General features: G+C 39.4%; 1 protein-coding gene across 1 annotated transcript in view; it reads left to right on the top strand.

Moving 5' to 3' along the window:
• The first annotated feature begins 7,618 nt into the window (after nucleotides 1–7,618).
• The window catches only part of Abca12 (ATP binding cassette subfamily A member 12), a 171,151-nt gene continuing 150,944 nt past the window's right edge, over nucleotides 7,619–27,825 (top strand). Inside the window, exons 1-2 of the mRNA XM_085838191.1 lie at nucleotides 7,619–7,851; nucleotides 20,608–20,701. Of these exons, the coding sequence (XP_085694317.1) occupies nucleotides 7,783–7,851; nucleotides 20,608–20,701 (163 nt within the window). The 5' untranslated portion in view covers nucleotides 7,619–7,782. The remainder of the gene's footprint in view (nucleotides 7,852–20,607; nucleotides 20,702–27,825) is intronic.

The raw sequence follows: 27,825 nt of genomic DNA, 5'->3' as shown, positions 1-27,825 counted from the left end.
CCTGCACTCCCCCCCCCTCCCCGTACCCCATTCTCAGGCTTCTTTTCAAAGAGACTCTTCAAATAAACCCTGGTAGCACTCAGGCATTTTGCAGTAAATTAGTGCCTTCCCTTTCAACGTGAGTTCACATTTCTCACGTGACCTCTGGTTTAGGGCATAGAGTTGCTATAACAAAATGGCATCTTGCCAGTGACCTCAGGAGGCTGAGGGACCATTGCATCAACAGAACTCATTTCATGGATTCCTTGTGCTACGAGGAAGACTCGATGTTTGCTTTCAGCAATGAACTTTTATTATTGCAGGAGGCGGAGGAGTTGAGGGTCAAACTGTAGGTGAGAGACAGATTGTGTTCCCCAGAAGAGAAGCTCAGTGGCAGAAAAGTTAGTGCAAGCTTCTTAAAGAACTTTGGACAGATTTTGTTTTTAATTATAGTCTATATATAGATCACAACTGGCTTTCTAAACAATCCCATGATCCAGAAAGCAATCACAGGTGATAACACCCTGGACAAGACAAGCTTCATTTCTGTCATTTAAATTATTCTCAATTGAATTATATTCATTTTGTATTATACATGAATGCTTTCCTGTTGACAAAGGGATAAAATGGAAACCCAATGTTCACAGTTATAACAAAAATTAATGAACGTGTAGTAGCTACCCAATTTAGGATAGTTTGAATTGGTGTGTTTGGAAAAATCTTGAGATTGAACCTATGTGTTCAAAACTTTGGTTCAGAGTCTCAATTTTCTATCTCAAACGTCATTGGTATTATGTCCATATGTTCTATTTTTCTCACACTGTCATTAAGATCCTCATTAAAATGCATAACCGGAGAGCCAGATGTTTTATTTTTATTGCCTTCTATTTCCTTCACATTTACAATCTATATATAGTTATATGGAGAGTGAAATTTTGTGACTGTTTTTTTCCATATTTATGTAAAAAAGTATTACAGGTATATATTTATATAGATAGAAGCACATATAGAAATGAATATTTTGGGCATGACCGTGTGTATACCCAAAATCCTATCTTATTAGAAAGTGCTTCCTCTTGCTTTGGAACCGAGCGATCAGACACCTCGGTACAATGACCAATCGCTTACTCATTCGTTCGTTTCATGTCTCCCTGGTTCCTTCTCTTCCACTTTCAAAATATTGCTTGCCAAGGACGCGATAGAAGAGAGTTAGGCATATGCAGAACATTTGAAACAGATCTCAATTCTGTATGTACTGGATAATTACTGCTGACTTTTTGACCAAAATATGTTTTTACTGGTTTGCATTGAAATCATTGGTTGGTCACCCTTTTCTAGATTCATCCTTTCCAAATAGTAACTGCGTTCAGAAGATACATAGAAAAATGGTGTGTTGCTCAGGGTTGAGGGGATGGATAGAAGGTGATTTTTTTTTCTATACTGAAAGTTGAAATGTTAAAATCACAGGAAGGGCCATTTCCTAGCCCAAAGATCTCTTTTCCAGACTTCTTCTTGTGTCTTCAGGAGAGTCTATGATTCTAGTTGTATGTGGATTTCTTCAATATTTGTGAAATTCTTTTTTCCCAGTAATTCAGTAAGGAGACTAATTATCAGAGTAAACGTGAGGAAATTTGTCTGTTCAATCATTTCCACAATGAAAAAAAAAAAGGATACACACACACACACACACACACACACACACACACACACGATTTCAAATATTAGGGAATGAAAACTTAAATTGAGAGGAGAATACTTTTTTTCATTTTCACTTTAATTTTCTTTTGTCTTTAAAGATGAAGAATTGGTTAAAATTTACACTATAAAAAGGAGGCCCAATCTTTCTTGAAACCTTACGTCACATCTTTTCTTCACTCTGGAGTTTTCCTCTGGCTTGGAGGGGACAGTGATTTTTAAAGCCTTTTATTACCTCTTCTCACAGGATGACTGCAGTACATGTAGTAAAACTTGCTAATTAAACACACTTTACCTGTCTAACCAACTCGGTTATTACTCACTCTGAGTGAGTGGGTGAGCAGTTCTTTGCAAGATTGTAAATTACCTTGAAATTTCCATGCTCAGATGCTAAGGTAATCGGCTGCTTTATCAGACCGGCTGTCCTGACATGCTTGTGTCATTTGTGATGGGAAGTCTGCAGCATTGCCACCATCTTGGAGGACCTGCTTGTCTTAGAGTGAGCCTGGTTTCAGCTCTTTGAAACTGTGTTTTTCTTTGTGATTTTGTAGACCAGCTTTGTTTCTAACTGATTTTTAAATCAGCTATTTTGTCTCCATTTTCAGTGGAATGTCTCAGTACAGGGCAGCTGATAACCTTTGTTCTACTACCTCCTCATACCTACCTGATTCATAGCATCAGCTATCAGCTCCTTACACTGCAGGTTGATCTTAGGTAACGAGGTATTAGCAATTGGTGCCTCATTATCTTAATCCTAGGGTGGTGGCTCTCCTCTTTGTAAAAGCTGTTGTTATTTTTGCTGTGAGTTAGCTTCAGTTTCCCAATTTATGGTGGCTTTCCACATGGGTGTAATGTGTGCACATGGCAGTTCCTCACTCGGGTTTCCTTTACAAGGGGTAGTTAGCAAACAGGCCTTGTAGATATAAGGGCCTGGGTTCAAATCACTACCCCGAGTACCATTACCTGTGTGACCTGGCAAAGCATATTGTGCTTTGCTTCATCTATGGAGTAGAAAGGCTAATATTGACCTCCAATGTTTATCATATAGATTAGCTCCTGTGTTAGATTAGCATGCCATAGCATCTTAATGTACAGAGTCAATATCTTAAAAATAGTAACTCACTATTGATGCTAACTGTTGAAAAACCAACCTGGTAGGGAAGGAGTAAAATTGTTATTCTGATTGCCATTATAGTCTCTGAAGCATTTCATTTCATTGTTAATTCCACATTTTGTGGATTTGAAATGCAGATTTTTAGATCTCAACTTTGAGGACCACCTTATTCCCACAGCATCAACTCTACTCTACTCTCTTTGTGGGAGAGTCACTAGGAACTTCCCATTCTATGTCCGTAGTATGTCACCATCTGTTTTTCACTCCTAGGCCCCCAACTCTCCATCTTTATCTTCTCTTTCCAACCAGCTCTTTAATACATTACAGCCGCAGTTCTTCACATACTCGGTGACAGAACGCATTCTCAATCCTTGGTATTCCCTTAGACATCATCTCTGTATCCCAGGAGACCAGAGTGTAGGTAGAAGTGGACTGACCGTATAATACAGGTAGGGTGGTATTGGCTACCTTTATGAACAAAGACTTATGGGACAGCTGAAGGGGTAATTAGTTCAACAGGGACTTGGGTGTGGTGGGCAGAAGGACTGGAAAAGGCCTCAGAGAGGAAGTAACACTTGAATCAGCCCCTTAAGAACGAACACAAGTTCATTTTGGGCAGAGGAAAGAGGATGACAGAGTTTGAAAGTGAGCAGTCCTCTACCACACCATGGCAGATGGCAGCGGGGATGGCTGCAGATACAGTTCTCATGGAACTGGCAAGAGCCGGCTGTGAAATGCTTTGGTGCTCAACCAAGAAGCCTGAAAGCAGAAAGCAAGTCTTCTTCAGTTATTCTTGTGAATACATTTGGGCAATAATTTTTTTCCCTATATGTACTTTAAAAAAATAAATCTCTAAAGTGTTTTCCAGATTCCCAGTGAACCGGAAAACCCCCTGTTGCTTAAGAAACAAAAACAAAACCAAAAACCTTATCTATCTATCTATCTATCTATCTATCTATCTATCTATCTATCTATCTATCTATTACCTGTCCCTTCAAGTCCACAGCCTTGGATATTGGAGACAGAGTAAAGACTAAAAGTATGCCATACAGTGTGACTTCCTGCCTGCTGTTTCTCTGCTAATATCGCCAAATGCCACTTTCTTCTTTGAAAAGGAGGTTAGTGACAACTTCAATATGGTAAGGATCCTTTGACGATTCAATAATTGCTTAGTAAGTGCTTGCTGTTCATCATTTACTTAGTGCTAATTAACCATTTACGGTGGGGCAGCTCCTGTGCTAGATTCTTATTATATGGTAACAAGCTACACAGACTGGGGCTTTATAGTCTGCCGGTGTAATTTTACTGCTACGATTATCATGTAAGAGATAATTTCAATAAATACTGTTAAAACAAAGTGTAGTCTAGCCATGTTAATGCCCTGTGTGTGGGGCTGGACTGCTTCCATTTTGGTTCAGCTGTGGAGTCTTCTACAGGACTGGTTGACTAACAGGAGCTGCTGTGTCCATTGTCCATGCAGATCCTGAATCTGTACCATCAAGCAGCCTCGGTAGCCTCATCATTTAAGCTGTGTTCTGTAGTTAGAGGTGGTCCTGAAGCATTTTGGATACAAGCAACCTCAGAAGGATGGCTATGCCTTTCAAAATGAGTTCTGGATTTAGATTAGTCAACTTTGGGTTAGCTGGACTCCTCCTAAAACTTATAGTCAATAGATCTTGGGAAAGAAGAACTCCCGAGTTCTCATATCCCATGATAAACTCATAATTTACTGCTGGTTAGGTTAGTCAACTTTGGGTTAGCTAGACTCCTCCTAAAACTTACAGTCAATAGATCTTGGGAAAGAAGAACTCCCGAGTTTTCATATCCCATGATAAACTCATCATATTTTACTGCTGGTTAGGTAAGCACATAAAGACACATACTCCTGAAGGTGAGGTAGATAGAATGGTTCTGTGATGGAAATTGTTCTTGAGGACAACTTGCGTTTGCTGACCTCTGCCTTAAGCACTGGTATGGCTGACACACAAGGCAGGTGATCAAACCAGAGTGGCACTAACTCTTGAGAAGAATCCTAAGGGAATGTTTTCAGGGCTTGACTGGTTAACAAGGGTTTGCTTTTGTTTGTCTGCATTTTGTTTTTGAGACAGCTTCTTACTCTGTAGTATTAACTGTCCTGGAACCTGACATGGGGCCCAGACTGGCCTTGAACTCATAGTGGAACACTGGAATTACAGATGGGCATAATCATGTCCGTGTAAGCAAGGATGTTTTTCATTTTCCTTATGCTATATTACTTGAACTTTGCCTCTGTTTGTTTGCTCTGCAATTTTCCCCTTTTGAGTAAAAGTGTTTTTAGCAGCCGTGTATTTGGGTACACATTATTTTTGATAACAATCAGCTTTTCTTCCCTTGAGGAAAATCTTAATCTATCTGTCAGCAGCACCTTAACCTATAATCAGGACTGGGGTACAATGCTGCACTTCCCCAGTAAGATATCTGTCTCTCATCTCCCTGGACATTCTTCCTCCTCTGTCTTTTTGTTTGTCCTAGTAATCACTTTGAATTTTTGTCTGTGTAAATTATAGCATCCTTAATTTATGTAAGCTATACCTTCCAAGATTTATGTTTTTTAATGTGAGTCTTTAAAAAAAATCATCTTTGAAAATCTCCTCTTAAAAGGAACTTACACATTTAAAGAAATCCTTATTGTTAATGTACCTCAACTTAATTAAATCACTGTAAATTATATTTTGCAGAAGATTGCCCATCCTACAAGGAAATATGTGTGATATTTGGACAAATTACAATGCTCGTTCCCATGCAAAGGGCTATCCAATGCATGTTGAGCATCTTCTGTATAGCTAGGAAATTATGCTGAAGATGGACATCTCCCAAGGAAGTCCTCAGTTGTAATGAAATGTGTCTTCATTGGACAATCAGGGGTGGCAGATTAAGATTTCCAGGCAAAAGGGCAGCCTGAGAGGCCACCAGACAGCACAATTCTGGGATGATACTGTGAAACAGACAAATAGCTTCTTGGAAGCCACATGGTACATCTTCAGCTCGCCTCTCACCTCCCTGCATCAGTCACTTGGCGATTCAGGTCTTTTTGACCTGAGGTTACCTGACTTGGTAAAGCACCATGCCAGCAATGTCCCTCAATGCTTAGAATAGCATCCCAACCCTACTCTGCCTTCCCAATTAAGCTCTGTTTGTTTGTGAACCATCACACACTTGTGAATTGTGACAGCAGTTTAAGATTTCAGGAAAACAGAACCTGTAGTCATTTTTAGAAACTGATAGATCAATCTTATCTCTGTACCTCCCCCCACCAAACTGAAGGGGCACACTATTTTAGAGGCTTTCTGTCATCCAGAGAATACTTTGTAACCTTGTCTAGAAACAAAAACTCATAAGGCACACATTCTCTATACTCAGAACTCTTGGCCTGGTGGATTGGGTTTGGAGACTTCACAGTAAGGTGAACCAAAGCTGAGGTAATGGGCATGCTCTATCATGGATCCAGTCTGCCCCAGGCTGGCTGACACCAAGCTCCCAGAGTTGGCATGGAGACCAGGCAACTGAGCCAACATTTACTTCTGACTTGTAAGAAGAACTCAAACAATGCTGTAACTGATTTGTCAAGTACAGTCTCGATCAATCAGGTCAAGAAGTAAGAACCAAAGATGAATTTGATTGGCTTACATGGTCTATCTTTTTTATTCAGTAATGATTCTTTTTTTTTTTTTTTTTTTTGGTTTTTCGAGACAGGGTTTCTCTGTGTAGCCCTGGCTGTCCTGGCACTCACTTTGTAGACCAGGCTGGCCTCGAACTCAGAAATCCGCCTGCCTCTGCCTCCCGAGTGCTGGGATTAAAGGCTTGCGCCACCACGCCCTCAGTAATGATTCTTAAGCACTGGTCATACACACAGCAGTGTGATATAGAACCATTCATGTTCGCATAGAATATTTAATCTAATTGAGACATTCACAATAACAATTAGACAAAAATATAAATTATTGGAGAGAGATAATAGCAAAGAATTGTAATGGACTATAAAGAGGGATAAATACATCTGATGAGGTCATTTAAAAGACCTTTGTAGAAGATGTCACTGTGGAGACAACTCTGAGAGGTACAGACCTAGATGGGACAGAGAATATCCTAGGCAGAGAGATTAGCAGAAACATTCTGGGTCAATTTGTGTCCCCTTTAAGCCAGAACTACCCACAGCATTTCATTTTGTTACCTTCAGCTGACCATTAAACATAGGCACCATGCTTAATTAACGTAGTGAACTGTAATAGGAGACAGAGCTCAACTGGCCTAATCACGTTCCCCAAATCAGAACATTTTTAAGCTAAAGTTTGGAGCTTTCATAGTCTATCATCTAACCAAGGGCTGCGGTTACCGCTTTGCATCTGATTTAGAACATCCGATTAAAATGTTTAAAACACTCCCGGAGTCACTCTCTGTCCTAGGGAACCTGTAAAATCCTCAGTGCCCAGCGCCTGCCACAGCAGGGACTATGTGTAGGGAGGAAAGCAAAGGGATGTAGGACAAGTCCTACTGGCCCTTCCAGGGTCCCGCCTAATTCCTATGACGCGTCTAGTGCAGGTGACACGTTCTCTAAGGTGTGGATAGGCAGGTAATTTCTGGAGAGTAGGAGGTGTGGGTTCACCTTTTGTTTGTTTTACAGTGGGGCATTATCTGAATGATACTCATTCTCTCTGGAGTGTGGACTTCGCACAAGAGGCAGTATTTTACAATAAGCACAAGCCACTGAAAGGCGCTGAGCTGTCTCCTCATTCCTGAAGACTTTTTGGTTGAGAAGAGTTAAAGATTTACTGACCAGAAAAACAAATCCATTGGGAAGAGAAGAACTGTGGGCGTCTTACCCCAGGCCCTACGAAGCTATGCCGTGAAAAGGCTCCCAACGCACTGGCATACAGCATATTAGACGGGACACCACTTCTCTTGAGGACTGGAGGAAGAGACAGGAACATTTTGTTTGTCTTCAGGGTGTCTGAAGGATGGCTTCCCAGTTTCATCAGCTTCGGATCCTGGTGTGGAAAAATTGGCTAGGTGTCAAAAGGCAGCCGGTGAGGAGTTTCTTTGTTTTGATTTGTCTAAGGTGGGAGTGGGGGGGGGTTCCGGGGGGGCGCACGCGGGGGCAGGAATACGAAGCAATAAATCCTAAAATGTGATGTTAATGAGAACTAGACAGAGAAGAGTTTAAAGGCATTTTTTCCCAAAGGAGAAATAAGATACTTAGAATTCTTGTCTCCATCCGTCTTTCAGCTAATGGGGCGAGTTAAGACGTGTCCCCAAAGCAGCCTTTTGATTTGAGTAAATTAAAAGAGTAAATTGGGACAGTCCCTGAGCAAAGCCAAGGATGTACCTTGTTACTGGAGGAACTGGTACTGGTGTGGAAGTTTGGGTGTAAGCCGAGTGCTTTCAGAATTTTTCCTAATGTCATTAGAAATGAGGTGGATTTCTAATGGGATGAATGAAAGTAACATTAGAACGCATTGGAGATGGGAAGGAATGTTCCAGAAAGCGAAAAGTGATAACAACTTGGATGAAAAGATAGTAGGGTGAAGGTTGCTAGAATGGAAAACGTTCAAAAGGAATTCAAGTATCTAAAAATCATTTACTGGAAATGAGATTGTGTGTGTTGTGTGTATGACATATATATATGACCTATATGTACATATATATTACATGTGTATTACTGTTTTTAAGACTACCACTGACTCTCTTTGCTGTTTTTTCACATCACTTTGGTGCTCTCACATTAATGCTTTTTTTTTTTTTAAATTACAAAGCCAAGCTATTCAGAACTCCACAGGACAGAGTTCAGAGAGCTGGGGAGGAGGGGGGGGGCGGACATGTTTCTGTGACCTAGGTGTTCAGAAGAACGTATGAGAACTAGGAGAAGCCCAAACCTTATTCAATCCTCTTTCTCTTTAGAGCAGTCACTCTTGCCTCAGTTGGGTAATGCAGATATGCAAATCAGTTGCATCATAAAACCCAGCATTTGATCCAGGTTCCTTATCTCACTCTGCACTGGCTTGCAGAGCCTGAAACCACACCATTCTAATGTATGTATTAAAAGGAAGAATTAGTTAGGTGGTTGCTTACCTTAGGGAATCTGATAGGCAGAGCTTTAGGTCACGAAGTGTCACATGATCGAATGGGTCTGCTAAACATAAAATGATGAAATCATTGACTTTTTTGTTTGTTTGTGCGTTAACTGTAAAAATGGCACAGAGAAAGACATGCCCCATACTTCCCACGTGGGTGATTCTGGATATCCTTCGGCAGGGCAGCGCAGTTGTGGGGATGTGGATATCCCAAGCATGAGTCAGGGCTCCTCCCAGGATGATACAGCATCACCACTTGGGCTCTGTTTTTTCCACTTACAAAATGGGCACAAGGTCTGTCAGATCTATCCTAAGATGTGGAAACTACAGACCTAGATTCTCAGCTGCTTTCTAATGAGTATAAATTGTGGAGGGATTTGAGTAATATGGACATCTTATTTTATGCAAATTAATGATGAATGGAAGTCCATGCAAACAGAGAATAGAGGAGAAGCAGACATTTATTTAAAGTTACATATTCAAAAATCAGAAACAAAAAACAAAAAAGAAGCAAAAACTGGTATATTGTTGACAAAATCAGTTCTCAGTTTGTTTGCTTCCTTGCAGTTTCTAAAATTTTAATCATTTAATCCCAAGCTCCCCAAAACACATGCCAAGATTTCAACTGAATATTCTCCTCCCTAATTAGGCTTTTAAAATGCCAGTATCTTTATCTGTACATTAATTCTGAAAATGGTATTTCAAAGACAGACTTTTAAACTTAAGAAAACTCAAATGAAAGTGTGTGATACTGGAAATGAATTGTCCTTAATGAATGGCAAGGAAAACACCAACATTGCCACTATGTCAACCGTCCCTAAGTTTAAAAAGAAGCTTTGTCACAAAGCGAGATGGTGGGAAGGAAAAATTATAAAGGAAGAAAATGGAAACAATGGCACAAGAAAGAAAGGAAAGACGAGGGTCTGAAGGCATGGCTCGGTGGTTAAGAACACTGAGTGCTCTTCCAGAGGTCCTGACTGAGTTCAATTCGCAGCAACCACATGGTGGCTCACCACATCTGTAACGGACTCTGATGCCCTCTTCCGGGGTGTCTGAAAAGAATGGCAGTCTACTCATAAAATAAATAAATAAATACATCTTTAAAAAAAGAAAGAAAAGGAAAGACAAAACATATTCAGGTAGACTGGGCACTGTGGAGAAAATACAAATGCATATAGTAGGATGGGAAATGTCACAAGACTTATAGACAGCTATATGATTCGAGAAAGAACATAAGATATAACCTAAGTATTCACCTGGGATACACTTTGCAGGGACAACCTCTCTTAAAACTACATCCGAAATGAATTTTACTCTTACTTAGAAAACCAAAGATGAGAATTTTGAAATATTTAGGGTTACAAAATTGGCAGTTTTACAGAATTCCAGAGAGTTCAGGACTTATCCAAGGTCACACCATGGCTTCAAGGATCAAAGTCAGATTTCCCCAGTGATGAATCTGTTATCTGTGCCATGATTTCTTTGTTTCTTCCTTTTACTTATCTTATTCTCTCTGATCTTTGCTCAGAGTTCAGCCCACCAAAGAAGAGGTCATATCTACCATGTAGGGCATAGATAGTTTCTATTTATTCAAAAGATTTCTGGCAATATACTTCTCAGTGATACATTCGAAAATGTATTCTACAGGAGGAGAAAAATGAATTAAATACCAACAGAAATGGTAGGTAGCAGAGAAAATCACGTAGACGTTACCCTGCTGAACTTGCAATTTAAAAATAATGGGGAAATGAAGATAGATTCCAGAAGAGAGACACAGCATCAGGAGGCTCACCCAGTGAGATGCTACTTAATGAAAGGAAATAGGACAGCAAAAAGCTGTGGGCTGAAAGACAGGGTTAAACAGAAGAGGTTATCTTCCATTAAGAAGATGGGTCCTAAATAAGGGATTCAAGTCTCGTCAGAAGTGGATTCTAATTTCAAACTTCTGACCTAAAGAGCAAAAATTAATGCTTGTTGATCCATTCTGAGTGCTTAGCTAGAGAATCACACTTAAGCTCAGGTGAGGCCAGAAATAGCTCTTTGGACATTCCCACATTTGTCAAAATGACATTTTGAACCAAGTTTTAGCCCTTCCTCCTTCTTTCTCTGCCCTCTTGGTCCATCTTCCCTTCAGAGAGACTAGAGGAAGAAGGAGGAAGCCTTAACATGGGTTGGTCTGTGCATTAAAATAAACGTTACATTAGGATCAGTTGGGACTAAGTTCTACTCGCAAATTTAATTCTACCTTAGTTTAATATAAAGTAAGTCCTGTACGGTCCGGTCCACTCTGTTGTGTGAGTGAATGTTCTGGTCTTTTCATCATGCGGAGATGGAGGACCGGTGATGCCCTTTCATTCCTTTTAATTGCTCAAAATTTTTTCATTTGCTAATTATGGCACCTGAAAGATAGGAGATACACATGCGTTAAATTTTGCAAGCAAATATAAAGCAAATGGCATGGAGGTGCTTTAGGAATTGGAGCAATAGCTGCGTCCTTAACTTCCAGCAATAACGTGCTGCTTTACATCCAGCACGACATCCGTGTAAGGAAACTCTTTCATGAAACCCAGGACTTTGTATGCTAGCTTTACAAATTAACTAAAGAAAAAAAAACTTCCATTGCCAATCCAACAGAGTATTGTTTCTATATTAGAGAACATTTACCAATCTTCAAGACGGTATTTTAATCTGTAAGGATAGAATTCAGAAATTGACTTATTGCCAGTTTTTGGATGAGTTATGTATATTCATAGCAGCATCAACTATCAGAAATTCCAACTGACTAAGGTATCCATGTCATCTATAATGCCTTATTTTGGAGGTAGAACTATGGTTGATTCCAGATCTAAGATACTGAGCTCTTATTTTGAATGTGAATCTTGGGATCCTCTGTTGCTTTCAGTAATGGTCATTCTTGTCTCATAGGGAAATGCAAAACGAAATGGATAAAGACGACAGAGGCAGTGTATTCAATGTATTTTATGTTATGAAAGGTTGGACAACTTTTATTTTCAAGTTTGTAATAAAAAGTTATGGTTGTAGATTACAGGAAGACCTTTAAATGACTTTCAATGCTCTCTAGCTTGAAACAATAAAAACTCTTTTACTAGTCTCAAGGATGAACTAATAAAAATATAATATTCAGAGCAAAGTGAGTCAGAGTTCTGTTCTGTAGTGTTTAATCTATATAACTTAGTGGCTAATTGCACTGGTGGTGAAGCAGGATTCTACGTTCAAACATCAGCGGTATGGCTTTGTGCCTTCTGGAGAGGGCTTACTTAGTCTTCTTGTGTTTTCCCATCTGCAAGAGAAAATGAACTTACTATGCTAAGTGAGACACACAAGCTAAGTGTGTCACAGAGTGCCCATGCTCTAGGCTGTCAATACATGTTAGGTGTCATCTCTCTGTAAAAGATTTTGACACTAATTATAAAACTGCAACTTGACTACAATATTTCATTCTGGGACACACACATACACAAACACATGTATGTATAAATATATATACATATATATGTTTGTTATTAATTAATTTGTGTAGGAGTGTGCGTGCACAAAGGCACATATGTGACATCACAGGACAACTTTCAAGAGCCATTTCCTTCTTTCCATCATGTGTGGTCCAGGAATCAATATCAGGCTGTCAAGTACATCTGCAAGGCGTTTCTCCACTGAACCATCTTGAAGTTCAGAGAAATACATTTTGAAATGAGACTTAGTAGAGAGCTCTTGCAGATACCTTGGGAGGGAAAAGATCTTTTCTCTCTTTAGATGCTTGCAGAATTTTCATGTTCAGACAGGTCAAACTAAAATAAGCAAGTGGTAAGCAAAGGAAGTAAGAATTTTACATCAATATAAGCAAAAATGACAGACAAAATTCATTGTCTAATAATATAATCTCAGGGCAGTGGACTTTTCACTAGAAGAATTTAGGATGAAGCTGGATAACTACATGGCAGAGATGCTCTCCCTAACTCTTGATGAGCCAGTTGTGTGCTCCTGGCATAGTCTTCCCTCCTTTCTGTCTATGAACGTTAGTCAAATGGTTCCTCTGTTTGAAAGACTTCTCCTTCTTCCTCCCCCTCCAACTAATGTACAAGTCTTTTCTTCTACCTGGCCTCCTTTTTTTTGTCTTTGTGACTTTTCAAATTATCTTTCCTTCAGTTATCATCCCTTTACACACTATCTTTCTATACCATAGCAGTGTTCATTGCATTCACTTGATGTGTGTGTGTGTTTCCTCCCGTCAAAAGATGGAACATTTTATTTGTTTATTTTTATGCCATGGTATACAATAGGTGATCCGCAAATTTTGTTGTACTAAAAAATGCACAAACTTTATGTAGATGAATACTATATAGTATGTTCAATTTTAAGAGCCCTTAAGAGTCTCTAGGACTATGGTGGAGTAGAACAGACTGTTCCTGCTGGCCATTCTGGTTTTACTTAGGCAAAACACCCTAACTAAACTGAGTCCTGATACCTAGTATTATCCATTTCTTACATAACCAACTTCAAATCACTGTAGTGCAAGAGATGCTGGTATCTGTAAGGGCGAGGCAATAATGTGACTATGTGAAATACACAAGGAAGAAGACAGGAAGGATGGTACAGCTATAATGAAAATGATCACATGATCCTCTTTAAGGCATTAAACCCCATTGACAACGGTCTATGTGCAATGAATGCAACCCTTCCGTGAGTCTAATTTAGCCACCTTGCTCCAGACAGTATCTGCTCTAGGGTAAAATCTGTAAGTGATATTTTAAAGTCATTTCCTGAAGTTTTAAAATAGGCATTGAAACTTAATTGAACTAGTAAAATAACCGGAAAATTGTATCAGTGTTAAGCACAAATAGATTCAGACAGACTAGCAGGAATTACAATAAACAAGTCTGACAAAGTCGTGGAGTTAAGAATGACCTAAAGTCAAAATGATAGCTTTTCTTTTCTTTTCCTGTTTTTGAAAATCAGTTTTGTGAGATTTCTCAAAGATTCTGAAACAATAGTTCTAACAGATGTAAATGTGGCTGCATAATTCATTCTAGCTGTTGGGTTCTACAGATCAACTCTCAGTGGAAATGTTGGGGTCAGTTTACATTTGATTGATGCCAGTTTGTGTGGCTGATGTTGTTGAACACAGTTAATAGAACTGTCATCTAGTATCTCTACTCACTTCCCCAACTTGAGGGTGACTAAGAACAGGATGCATCAAGACACATGTGTGAAAGTGTCATAGTGAAATCCATTGTTTTGTACATGATCTAAAACTAATTAAATACAAAACACACAAAACCAAAAATCGTGATGCTAGGCTGGAGCTCAGTGGTAGAATACTTGCTTGGCAGGTGTTAAGCAATGAAATGTGAAGCCCGTGCGTCCTGCCCTCACATCCACGCCGTCTTATATAGACAACATTCAACACCTCACCCATCCCTCTCTTCCCCCACAATCCCATACACTTTCTCTCCACTTCATATGAATGGTCTAATTACCGACCACTGCCTCACAGAAGGAAGCCTGCGTTACTGTGACAGTCCATTGAGAAAGCTTGCAGCTGTGCACATCTCAAGAGGCCACCCAAGTGGGCCCTGCTGATGAACCTGCTCTTAAAACAGCAGCCTCATTAGCTCATGTTCCTGGGTCATGCTTGTCCCTCTGCTTCATTTGTTTGTTTGTGCAAAGCACGTGGACATGTGCCCAACCCATGAACTGACTTTCAGGTTGCAATCACGTTTATCTCAAAGTGAAAAAGCGCCCTCCATATTAAACAACTGCACGTGGACATGTGCCCAACCCATGAACTGACTTCCAGGTTGCAATCACGTTTATCTCAAAGTGAAAAAGCGCCCTCCAAATTAAACAACTCTGTGTCTGGGTAGATAGAATTTCTGCCTACGGAGCTTGTCTGTTTGTTATCTCTTTTCTTACTGCTTCATCTTTATGCTTGTGCTTTCACTTTGGGTCTGGACCTTTTCAAGAAGAGATATAGAGATCTTTAAAATAATTTCCAGACTTTTTTTTTTGAAATAACTTCAAATTAAAAGGAAAGTCATTAGGGACAGCACACACACACAGCACACACCACAGTTAGAGGCTAGTGCCCCACACCCTAATATTTTAGTGTGCTTTTCTCTATATAAATGTAAAAGACTGTCAGATTTGTAGACTTGCAGATTCTAATTCTGGACACAATTTTTTTGTTTTTAGTTAGTGCACAAAATAATGGATTCCATTGTGATATGTTCATGCATCTATCTTGATGTGCTTTGCTTTTGTTTGTTTTGTTGATTCTTTGTTTCTCTATATAATTGTAAAACGCCATCATATTCTTATACTCCTTTCAAGCTTGGCCAGTACTTGGTGCTGTGTCCTTTAAAGCTAAATGATCAGATGCTGCATGTGGCTCTTCACCCTCTATCATCTCCTTCAGTCCGAAATCATGTCTCAGTCTTCCCTTGACATCCATGACCCTAGTTCTCATGACCTCTCAGGAGGAGCTGCTTTGTGGCACTGGTCATTCATTTCCTCAGTTTCCAGAAGTCCATTATCTTGAGCAAGAAGCCCAAGAAAGCAGCTCTCTATCATTGCATTTTATCAGTAGTGTTTGATGCCAACTCTATCCTTGCAGGAAAATATTCACATGCATTCCAGTCTTCACTGATCATTCATGTCTGCTTTCTCATGCATTTGTTTATATCTGTAGACTCAGTGACCCCTATATATTTTGTTATTATATTGAATTTTAATGTTTAAATTTGGCTGTCAAATCAAATTTGAAGTTTGTATTCTCATGGGCTACTACTGGTGTCCTCTGTATGTTTTCATTATTTGACAGTCTCTGAACTATTAAATTTCTTCTATCTGCTTATATTTACCTATTGAATTACTGATTGATTGATTGATTGATTGATGAAAAGGTCTCTCTTTATCTTCCACTTGTATTTTCTAACCTTTACCAGGCCTGGAAATAGTGATAGCCCACTAGCAATGATCACTGGTAACTCTTGGATGTCCACTAGAAGAAGCTAAGATTTCTTGAACAAATTAATATTTTCAGGACTGAGTAATGATATAAAATGAGGCAAAAAGAACTTTGGAATCATAAAGTATAAAAGCAGGAAATAAGGAACACTTATTTATATTTATTATTTTGTATTGCTATTTTTTTTTAAGACAGCATCTCATTATGTAACCCTGGCTAGCCTGCAATTTGTTAGGTTGGCCTTGAACTCACTGAGATCCACCTATGTCTGTCGCTATAGTGCTGACATTAGTTAGTAGGCTATCATGACCTTTTAAAATATATTTTGGAAATGGGGAGTGTCTTAGCTTGATTTCTGTTTCTGTGATAAATCACACAGTCAACAATCAGCCGTGAGAAGGAGAGGGTTCATTTCAGCTTGCAAGTTGACAAGTAGGTGAAGCCAAGAGAAAAGCTCAGGGTAGAAGAATGAAGCAGAAAGCTTGGAGGAATGCTGCTCCTGGTTTGTTCCCAGTGTCATTTGCCTAGGAATGGCACCGCCCACAGTGGGTGGGTCCTCTTACATCAGTTTTTGACTAAGGAAATGTACCCACAGACATGTCCACAGGCCTACCTAGTGGAGGCAGTTCTTCAGTTGAGATTCCCTCTTCTCAGGTGTGCCAAGTTGACAAACAAGGCTGGCTATCCTAACTTTATACCCATATTAATAATTCTGACCCATCACTACTGACTTATACTAGCTGGGGTTTTTTTGTTTGCTTGTTTGTTTTGTTTCTTTTTTTTTGTTTTGTTTTGTTTTTTAATGCTTTTAATTCCTCTGGTGGAGAGTGAGAATTTGGATTTCCCTAATGGGAGAAATGTGATCAGTCTTACCATATTAAAACAATTATTTGCCACTGCTTCTTCACTCCCTATGTTTTTAAATAAATTGTTCAGGAATGAATGGAGAGAGAAATAACAGAACAGGGCATTACAGATAAAAAGAAACCTCAAATGATTTGAAGAACACAAATATCATTTCCTGTCAAGGAATTTGTAACTTAGTGTGCATACACCTTTAAATGTCAAGAACACAGGGTGATGAGATACAAATGAGTTAGAGAAGTAGACTGAGACAATTAAAATACCAACAAGAACTGCAGAACCTTCAGGAATGGCTTTCCTCAGACGGTTACTTAACACCTGTGGCTCTAAGTGTAAAATCAATATATTAGCCTTTTGCCAAACAAACAGAGAAGTCATGGCTCATTGGTTCAGTATTGGAGCCTTGACACCATCTTTGTTCTCAGGTTGCTTATGATAATATTTAGCATAGAACTGAAAGCAACCTTGCTGTTATGGAAACTGACACCTTATTTCTTGCTTTTGTGATTAATTTGTCAACTTTAATGCTCCCAAGACCACAGTCCAGAGGATTTTTGTATTTATCATCCCTCTGAGATGATACAGAGAAGTCCTCAAACTTTCTGTGAACTAAAATTCTAGGAAAAGCCTGTGATAACAGATATTTTTATGGGTTTTGTGATCATTTTTTTGTTTGTTTGTTTGTTTGCTTGTTTTTGCTTTAACAGAGTCAAAATTGCCTTAAATTTCTCTGACTTAGACTATGTTTTTGTCTGGATTTAAAAATAGATTTAAAATTGATTTCAAAATATGCCAAAGCACTCTCATGAAAAAAATTATCCAAGTAGATTAATCAAAAAGACAATTTTAAGACATGCCATAGTGTGTCCCTCATTTGAAGGTAAGTGTCTGGAAGAGTTTATCTCAGTTTTTGATTCTTTTGAGGTTACCAGAGAAAGCAAATAGATACGTCTAAAAGTAACTAATAGAATTCCACACCTTCTTTTCCAAAAGAATTTTCTCTTTAAAGAGTAACTATGGTTTCTCGTAGCAAATGGTTAAATCCACAATCATTCAATTTTTAAAAATTCAGTTCCCTATAGTGCACATTTCAATTGAGTCATATAAAGTATAATAGGTATTTTGTATCCAGAATGTTTGAAAAACAGACTCCAATTGTCAACTACTCAAAGACTAGGCAAGAATAACAATATTGTTTATAAGTCTGCGACAATAATATTTCTTTCCAACCTGCTCTCGGCAATGATTTCTTTTTTTAATCCTCAAAACAGCACAGTAATTATATTAAAAAGTCTTGCCCTGAATATTTTGAGATTCACACCCATGCTCACAACCTGTTTACTCATTGTGTATGACGTTGGACAAGTTCTGCTAGCATCTGGTAAGCAGAAGACAGACCGGAGCTGTAACAGCTAAAGAGTCCTTTGCATCACTGATGCCTTTGCTGTGTTTGGCAGTCTGGGCTAGTCTGTGGCTCTTCTAACAGTGCTCTTTTAAAACTCATAAGATAAAAAGAAATTGAATAAGTAAACTTGTAAACAAAGTCAGCTATATCAAAGTTGTTACTGAAGTGTTAAAGGAGAACTATGATGTGAGAAGATGTGGGTTTAAAAAAAATTATAGCTCTAAGTAAAAGGTCTAGTGGGTACTCCTTAGTAGCATCATTTTAACATGCTAATAAATAGAAATAGCATTTGGGTACCTGTAACAATCCAAAGGTGATTTTTAAGTATCCATGAGTTCTGATTCTGACCAAGGTCAGAGGCCTACATGCGCGATTTTTGGAAATTTTAATTTTAAGCCATAGAAAAATAAAAATGTAATGTGACCTCATATGTAAGCTTTAAAATGCTCTTAATTTTATCCATCAGATGATCCCAAAGAGATTTTTCAGCAAAGATATTGTTAGAGTTGATAAACAGTTCTTCTGCACAGCTAGCTTCTGTCTGTGCAAAGCGTGGAGCATCGATACCACCTACCTGGGAGCCTTAGACAGGTAGACCCTCAGGACTCCCTTCAAATCTCCCAAGGCCACATCTGAATGTTTGCAGGTTCCCCAGGTGACTCAGTGTACACATCACTGTCTGAGAAGTGTCACTTTACGTTAGATGGTTCCACCTGTCTGGGTACATCTTAGCTTCTGTCAAACCGAGCCATGTCAGATGTCAGAGAGCTAAAAGAAAGTCTTCAATCTTAAAAAATAAAAAACCTTATGCTTAGACCAAAGTCTACCTACCAGTGAGGAGAATCATGCTCTTAGATTCTTGGCAGAGACTTGAGTGGAGCCTTTCAGTTGGGAGTTACTGAGGGATCAATAACAGATTGGTTTTGGGTTGTTTTGATACACTGAAGAGCCACAGGGAGAAAATTTGAGACGTGTATTAAAAAGTGGGTGGGGAATGATAAAAGACTGACAGTGTAAGCAGGCCAGAGGAAAGGTCTATATTTAACTCTAGTGAGTACAAGCAAAGTTTGTGCTCCAGGTTTGTGTTTGAGCACCGCAGTTCATGGTTTTGTGAAGATGTGGTTTTCACTGTTACAGAGCAAATTTATAGGGCTGAAAAATATTAGGCAGAATTAAAGTTTGGTTTCAGTCCTAGGGATTGAGCCCAATCCTTGCACAAACTAGATGAGTCTTCTTTTTATTTCTCTAGTTTGAGACAAGTCTCACTAAATTGCACAGGATCAAGTTGAACTCACTCAGTGGCCCAGACAGGATTTGAACGTGCATTCCTTCTCCCTTAGCCTGCTGAGAAACTGGGATTACAGACCTGCACCATCAGGCCCAACTCTAACTTCTAAAATGTTTACTATTACTATCATCGCCATCATTATTATTATTGTGTATGTGCGTGCGTGTGTGCGTGTGTGCGTGTGTGTGTGTGTGTGTGAGTGTGTGTGTGAGTGTGTGATGTACATGAGGAGTGGATATAACACAGCAAGAATGTGGAGGTCAGAGGACAACTTTGTGGAATCAACTCTCCTTGAACCTTTCCATGTGTCTCGGGAATGGATTAAGGTCCTTAACTTTGCACGGCAAGCATCTTTACCCACTGAGGTTCATCTATCTCCCTGGCCCCCAGCTGTATCTGCATTTGAAAGGAAAGCAGCCATGACTGTGCCTGAAAGTGAAACTCCTATAGGAGTTTCAGGGCAGTATACATTCCTTGGGAGCCTATTTTATAGGAGGTACTGAGAATTAAGAAATGAATACAACACTGTCCTTAGCATAAATGAGCTGTTGGGTTTTTTTTTTCTGGGAACCAGGCAACCATGGCAATAAATTAGGCTCTACAATGGGAGCACACAGGATGTTACACTGGGGTGGTAAAGAGCTACAGTCCACTGTCTGATTCAACGCGTCACTGCTTTGTTCGACCACATTTATTGGGATGTTACTCAAGACCACACACTCGTCTTTGTGGCCGAGTATAGAATGCTGACTTGGAAATTGTAATATGCTTCCAGGTTGAAATTATCCTGTATTTCATATGCCCTACTTGGGACACTGAGTCTTACCCATCAGACAAGTGGAAAATACTAAATATTTTTCTGGAAGTTACTGATCTGATTTAAGGTTTAAGATGATCACTCTTGGGATAGTCACAATTGGTAACCAAAGAGGGCACGTCAGGTGGGCATTTGAAGACTTGATCTGCATTCACCATTCTTATGAAGTTGTCTGCATTTATGAAATTCTCTCATTTGTTTTCGGTTCATAAGCATGTAATCAAATATCTGGTCTGTGTAAGAATGCTATAGTTTGACAGTTTTTTTGTATTCAGTAGTGATTTTTTTGAGAATACATATTTTTCTTTAATTTACTGTCAGCACTCTAACACCTTTCTATTGTTACTTTGCAGCTTTGGACACTTGTCTTGATCTTATGGCCAGTCATTATTTTCATAATTCTGGCTATTACCCGGACAAAATTCCCGCCAACAGCAAAACCAACTTGTAAGTAAATGACTGTTTCTCTAATGTTTGTAGTCTACTGAAAACCTTTTTAGCGCCTTGTTAGTGTTCCATTCTAAACTTAATTTTTTCAAATAGCATTTCCTTGTGGCAGTAGCTGCATAAACAGTTTGTGTGTTTTTTCCCTCCTAGTTCTCCAAACCAAAAAGTGGACTCTGGGGGTCAGGGGGAGGAACACAAGAAGTTGGGATGAAAAGGTGGTACAGACAGGGGATGGAGGAGAAATTGGAGATGTGGGATGGTGATAAAAACACAGTATGTACATGTTTGAAATTCTCAAGCAACAAAAACATTGAACCTGAGCTAGACACGTTGATACATGTTTATAATCCCAGCACTTGGATGTCTGAGACAGGAGAATTTTGAGTTGCATGTCAGCCCAGGCTTCACAACCAGACATTATCTCAAGGGAGAAAAGTAGCATGCAGTTCTGTACATATGAAAGTTATCTAGAAAAACATGGAGTATGAAGAGGAGAGAATGAGCCTAAACCGTCCTGATTTATCTACATCACAAGCCTTGCCATGGCACGATAACACAAGGCAGCAACTGTAGGCGCTGGCATGCCTTACTCCCATAGTAGAAAACACAGATTCATATTTGAACAAATAAATCAACACTTCTGCTCTTCACTGCTGAGAGCTGAGCTGTGTAAACGTGTCAATGGATTTCATTTCCCAATTAGTGCTGTTTCACGTCTATGAAGTTACTGCCCGGTTATAAAGTGGGCAGACTGCCTAACTCACTCCATTGTTTTCTTTTGGATCTGATACAGAGATGTAGGAAGGACTTAGAAAGTCCTGAGCATCAGACAGAGAGCATTGAGCCTCTGTCGTTTGACTGGTGTGGCTGTCAGTATATTGCTGTTGTTAATCTCTCTTGGGAAATGTTTTTCTTAGTTTAGGAGTACGCGACTAGTCAGATGTCTCAAAGCAGCAGCCTCCTAAAAAGATCCATATAAAACAACTTTACAAAACCAACATCAAATGATTATGACCATTGGCAGTGCACCAGAATGCAATGCTGAGTTATTTTTTGAAGAGTAACAGTAACACACTACTGACTTTTAAATAGAGTGATTTTTCAGTCACCTCGTCACAAGAAATAGGATGAGAACCGTGTGGCATCTACTTTAATCATGCATAGTAGGAAAATCCAGAAAATATCAATTCAGTTAGTGTGAAACATTTTAAACTCTTGGTGTTAGAATAAGCAATTCATTACACCCAAACAGCACACTTTTGTTTTCTGAAGGCCTTTCCCATAAGGTTGATATAAGGTTGTTAAAAAGAATTTAAAACAGTATACTTTCATTTTCTGCACTGTGTATGCATTAGCTCTTTGTGACAAATTTATTGTGTATTTAATGACTTGTATATTATATATTTATGATACACATAATACATACATGTTAAATGTATATATAATGTAATTACATTTATTATAATATATTTTGTATAATACAAACAATAGAATGTATATTCTGTGACAGACTATAGTAATAGAACAGTCAGCTTATAAGCAGGACAGTGGAACTCGAAATATTCTCCTTTAAGATGCTGTGAGTTATCAATGATAGTGTTTGGAGTTTACTGGAGCCCTTCAACACATTTTCTCCAATTTCTTATTTTTGAGGATTTTCCACCCAGTTACCTAACATTCTCTTGTGAAACTTTCAGGAGACAAATGTAAAGGTTTAGGAATGAACGGTCGTAAACTAACTGGTGCCACCTGATAGGAGTTAGAGACTCACGCAGGAAATGATGCAGAGGTCTCAGTATCCCATAGAGCTGACAAGAAACAAGAAAGAGTGAGCAGTGGCTCTAGGCCTAATCTGGAGGGTTCTGAAAGAAACAGGATCAGAGACGAGATGAGAAACCAGTGTAATATGTAGCTCTTACACTGTAGTTATAAATCCTGTCTGAAGGTAGAGAAAAAAATTACAGGAGAGTTCAAACACTGAACATGTGTTTGCTGGCCTCTTAGACAATATACACCTTGTCAAAAAAAGTAGCTGATTGGTTTGCTATCAGGACCAAAAAGGAACCTGTTCCTGTTATACACGAGATCTCCAGATTCCAGAGAGATTCCTGTTTGCCAAAAATCAATTATGTGTACACAGTTATGTGGAAACTGGTTATCTGTGCTTGTTCTTTGTTTTGGAGTTTTGGAGCCTATATTAAGTATCTCAAACAATCCTTTCTAGATCTTCCTAAATAAGACTCAAAGAAAAATGTGTTCAGGACTTCAACTCATAATTCATGGACTATAAAACACAATTATACTATTGAAAGTGGTGTTCTGGGGAGCAAACCAGAGCGTCTGAGACTAGTATAGATGGAATGGCTCGTTCAACCCCCACCCTCACCACCTGACAGTAAAAAACATAACTCCTCGATGGCAGTTTGGGTTTAGGTATTTTTATGTTGTTGTTTTTGTTGTCCTTGGTTTTGGTCTCACATTTATTTATAATATTGAACAACCAAAGCTGGCTAATAGAAAATAATAATAAATAGTCATTGATCTCATACTTTGGAGACAAGCCCTCAGGGGCACGGTGACTGGATTATTCATTTCATAATTGAGAAAGCTGATCACATAGAAGTCAAGAAACAAGTAAGATTTTACAGTAATGAGTGGTGATATCTGACCTAGGCGGTCTGGCTCTAGAATGACATTAAGCTACTGAAAACCAATCAATTCATCTATCTGTCTTTGTGCCGCTCTTCCTTCCTCCTTCTCTCCTTCCCCTCCCTCCTCTCTCTCTCTTCCTTCCTTCCTTCCTTCCTTCCTTCCTTCCTTCCTTCCTTCCTTCCTTCTTTCCTCCCTCCCTCTCTCCCTCCCTCCCTCCCTCCCTCCCTCCCTCCCTCCCTCCCTCCCTCCCTCCCTCCCTCCCTCCCTCCCTCCCTCCCCTTCTCCCTTTCTCTCTCTCTCTCTCTCTTTCTTTCTTTCTTTCTTTCTTTCTTTCTTTCTTCCTTCCTTCCTTCCTTCCTTCCTTCCTTCTTTCCTTCCTTCCTACCTGTCTTTCTTTCTTTCTTTCTTTCTTTCTTTCTTTCTTTCTTTCTTTCTTTCTTTCTTCTTTCTTTCTTTTTTCCTTCTTCTCTTCTCTTCTCTTCTCTTCTCTTCTCTTCTCTTCTCTTCTCTTCTCTTCTCTTCTCTTCTCTCCTCTTTTCTTTTCTTTTCTTTCTGCTTCTCTAAGATAGGGTTTCTCTGGTAGCCTTGGCAGTCCTGAAACTCACTCTGTAGAGCAGGCTCACGTTAAGGTCATGGAGATCCATTTGCCTCTGCCTCCTAATTGCTGGGACTAAAGGCATGCACCACCACGGCCTAGCTAATCATATTTCTTACATCTAGTAGTTAGTGCTTGGTTTTCGTGTCACATCATGTATGTCAGTAAAAGAGGACTAAACATCAAGGGTTAAAAATATAAGCACTTCTGTCACAAAACCAAGAAATACACAGGAAGCCATTGTGATGGGTATCTCAGAGTCTTACTTGATATGAATATTCAGTGTAGAATGCGCTGACTCACTGTGTATCACTGCGTCTTTAGTATCACAGAGATCAGATCCTGTTTTAAAGAGGTAAAACCCATTCTGGGCTACACTACTGGTTGGGAAATTGCATAATAAAGATGAAGCATTAGACTACACCCTTTGATGAAACTTGGTCGTGATGAGTATGACATTTGTAATTCCATGGCCACATTCTGCTCTCAGTATAGCTTGGCAGACATGCAGGACTCTATAAACCTCTCAGAAAAAGTGACTCTCAAAAGACTCCCTCTGTAGTATTTTTGATGGCTGGGCAACTGAAGCAGTCCGGGCTTATTCTTGCTATTGTCTGCCTCCTTCTCTGACTCTTACATGTTGCAACAAACAGCTCTTACACATTGCAAATCTCAGGGAAAGAAAACCTCCCAAGCCTGCTTCTCTTTCATTCCGACAGAAAGGGGCCATGCCGCTAACTTTGAAGTCTATCCAACCTCTTGCAATCTCTACACGCAGGAACTTGTCAAGAGATAAACTTCAAAGTGCAGACACCACACTTAGAAGTAAATGAATCTCTCCAGCACACACTCGGACTAAGCTGAGCTATAGAATGTACCATGTTGTTTTCTTACTTTCTTAGACATATACAAAAAGGTCCAGGGCAGCTAGCTGCTGTGGGACTGTTGGTTAAGACCAATAGAATCCAGTCTTACTGAAACCAGCAGATACCAAAAACTGCAGTCTTGACTAACATGTCATCACAGTTTCTTATGTGTGGTTTTAATAAGCATTTTCAAGTAATTGAAAATATTGCTAAAAGCATGATGAGAAGTATATTGTAGGGAGGATTTTATTCTGGGAAGATGGTGACTTGGCATGGCTCATCATTTGTTGGGCATTGCCCCATCTAGTTTCTCCATTCGCATCTGTTTCAGCACCTCTAGTCGGTCTCTTAGCTTAGAAACATTTGAGTCATCTTGGACTTCTCTCTTTTATCACCTCCCATGACCAGTAGCTCTCAGTCAGAATCTGTCTGATGAAATGTATCCTCCAGTTACCTGTTAATTTCCATCCTTCCTCTTTCCCTCTGACATCAAAACCGCACCATCTCATGCTTGGATGTATTCCATAGCTGAGAGGGGTGGGGTCATATGCTATTTCTATCTTTTGCCACATATCCTAAAATACTCTATGTTCAAGACAGGATTTTCTCAAATCTACCTGCTTACCATTCTGAGGTAGGATGCCTGTTCTTAAAGAGAAGATATCTGAACGGCCTCATTCTCTGTTACTTCTTACTGGGTTGTATATTTTACATCCTCAAGACCTATTAGGACATAAATTCACATCTTAGACTCTAACGTTTTCTGATTACTTAAATTCTAATCACTTTCACTACACCTGTCATTGACATGTTGACTTACAGTTTCATTTGCATGATTGGTGACAAGCTTAACTCACTTATCACATAGGAAGTACATTGACAGGGACCACCTCATAACATCACAGTAATGTCAGATACAGCTCAGTTCCTAATGTGTTGGGGGTTGCTCCTGTGGATTCAAATGCTAATTACTGGCTCCCAAGATCTGGTTACTGCTTATGAGCAGACACTCACATACACCAAATGAAACTATGTAAACCTTGCTTCCCCATTTAAAACTATTGGTTAAAGTAAAGTGGTTACAGCCAATTACTGGGGAGAAAAGAAGACGCGTGGCTTCAGTCACTGGGTTGGGGGTGGGTGGGTGGGTCGCAGGAGAGAGAAAGGAGAGAGGAGAGTAAAGGAGGAAGAAGACAGAGAGAATGGGAGGTCTCCATTAGACGTGATGGACCAGAAGCATCTGCTCAAGTGATATGCAACCCCCAGAATGAGTTGCTGGAGCAGAAGTAAGCCCAGGGTGAGAGTCAGTCAGCAAGTATTTGGGAAGCACAGCTGGAAATTAACAGTCTAGCGAATAGAAATATAGATTAGGAGGGCAATCTCCTAGTGATTACGCTAAATCTAAATAAATAAATCATAGCCTGAGTCTCATTCATTTGGAAGCTAACTGGGATATTAATAATTTAATTATTCTACATTTGGCACCAAATATGAGGAACAAATGGGAATCCAACAAGTCAAAGATGGTACAAGTTAGAAGATTGTTATTCGAGACTGGATTGTAAATTCACTCTCAAATCCATTTTTGTGTGAATACATGTGGAGTGAGTGGCCAACAGCTTGTTTGGCTTTGATTCTTACTTCTCAGATATGAATGAATGTGACTGTCCTATCAGAAAAAGGGGAGGGACATAGGAGGGATTGACAGGGAGGCAAGCATGTAATTATGTCTTAACTTTAAAATTAAAATGAGAGAAATAGAGAACTAATGAAGAAAATTAAAATGCCAAAAATATCTATAGTGCTTACATTGAAAATGGAAAACAGATTCCCATAATTCATCCCAAACTAGATCTGCCTTAACATTTCTATCACAGATATTTAGAAATTCTAAATTCATTGGAGACATTGACTTTTTTTTTATATAGGAGAGTTAACAACCAATAATTTTTGCTTAAAAATTTCAGAAAATTCAGAAATAACCTCTAAATTCCATACCCAGTCTCTCATTCTTAAAACAGCAGTTAGTGGTCATTTTGCAAACAGTATAGACACTTTCCATGACAACATGACATGGAATTCTGGGAGACACACAGAGGCAAGATGGAGATGACACTGAACACTGCTTCTCTTGGAGGTCTTCTCAGAGCTGTTGGAAGTAAGCAAGAAGAGGTTAATGTGAGCTCAGCTCTGCCCCACTCCTCGCCAGCCAGCTGCAGCTCTTGCTGTCAGATGCCCATGCCCCTAGCTCCAGCCTGACTCTCTAGCAGTGCAGATAGGCACACCCTGATTCCAGACAATGTGATGAAAAGATTTCCTAGCTCATGTTCTCCTGAGTTGAATGCAGAGTTACATCAGACAACCAGAAATGCCCTTAAAGTACAAGAGAAGTTGGTTCATCTAGTTGAGACCCAAGATAATGAATAGGTGTTAATTTCATCAATGGGCTTGTCTTATTTTTACTCTCTATCTATTCCATATCACCGCCACTTTGAGAGCTTTGCCTGACAAACTCCCCAGCATGCTCCACTCAAGTTTGGTATGGCAGCCATCCACATCTTTGCTTTCTCATTCTTTTATCTTCTTCTTTCTTCAGAAAAAGCAGAGCTCCTCCCGTTACTCTCACACAGGAAACACCAGTGTCCACATCTATAGGCGAGAGTAACTGAGTAATTATTTTAAATGCTCTTAGAAGAGTAGTCACATCATTTCCTGAAGTTGCCAATCTCAGTTGCTACTCCAAGCTAAGATCCAGAGTTAAGGATATTAATCTACCTAATTCTCCTTCGCTTACTGGGGAGCAGACAGCCTGGACCGCCAGGTTCATGGATGAGGGATCGGTGACACAGTTGGCTGAGCACATCTTCCCAAGTGACTGTTCATTAAAACTTACTTCTCAGGAAACCTGGCCTACCAGACTTTAGTCATCCGAGATACTCTTGCTGTTTAAGTTTGTCATTGTTTTTGATTAGGTCACATCATGTTCTATGTCTTTGATAAATGAACCTGTG

Source organism: Mus caroli, unplaced genomic scaffold (assembly GCF_978045245.1).
Source record: "Mus caroli unplaced genomic scaffold, Mus_caroli_1 scaffold_1, whole genome shotgun sequence".
In the NCBI taxonomy this organism is placed as follows: Eukaryota; Metazoa; Chordata; class Mammalia; order Rodentia; family Muridae; genus Mus; species Mus caroli.
The sequence above is the reverse complement of the archived record's forward strand: the minus strand, read 5'-3'. Positions and strand labels throughout refer to the sequence as shown.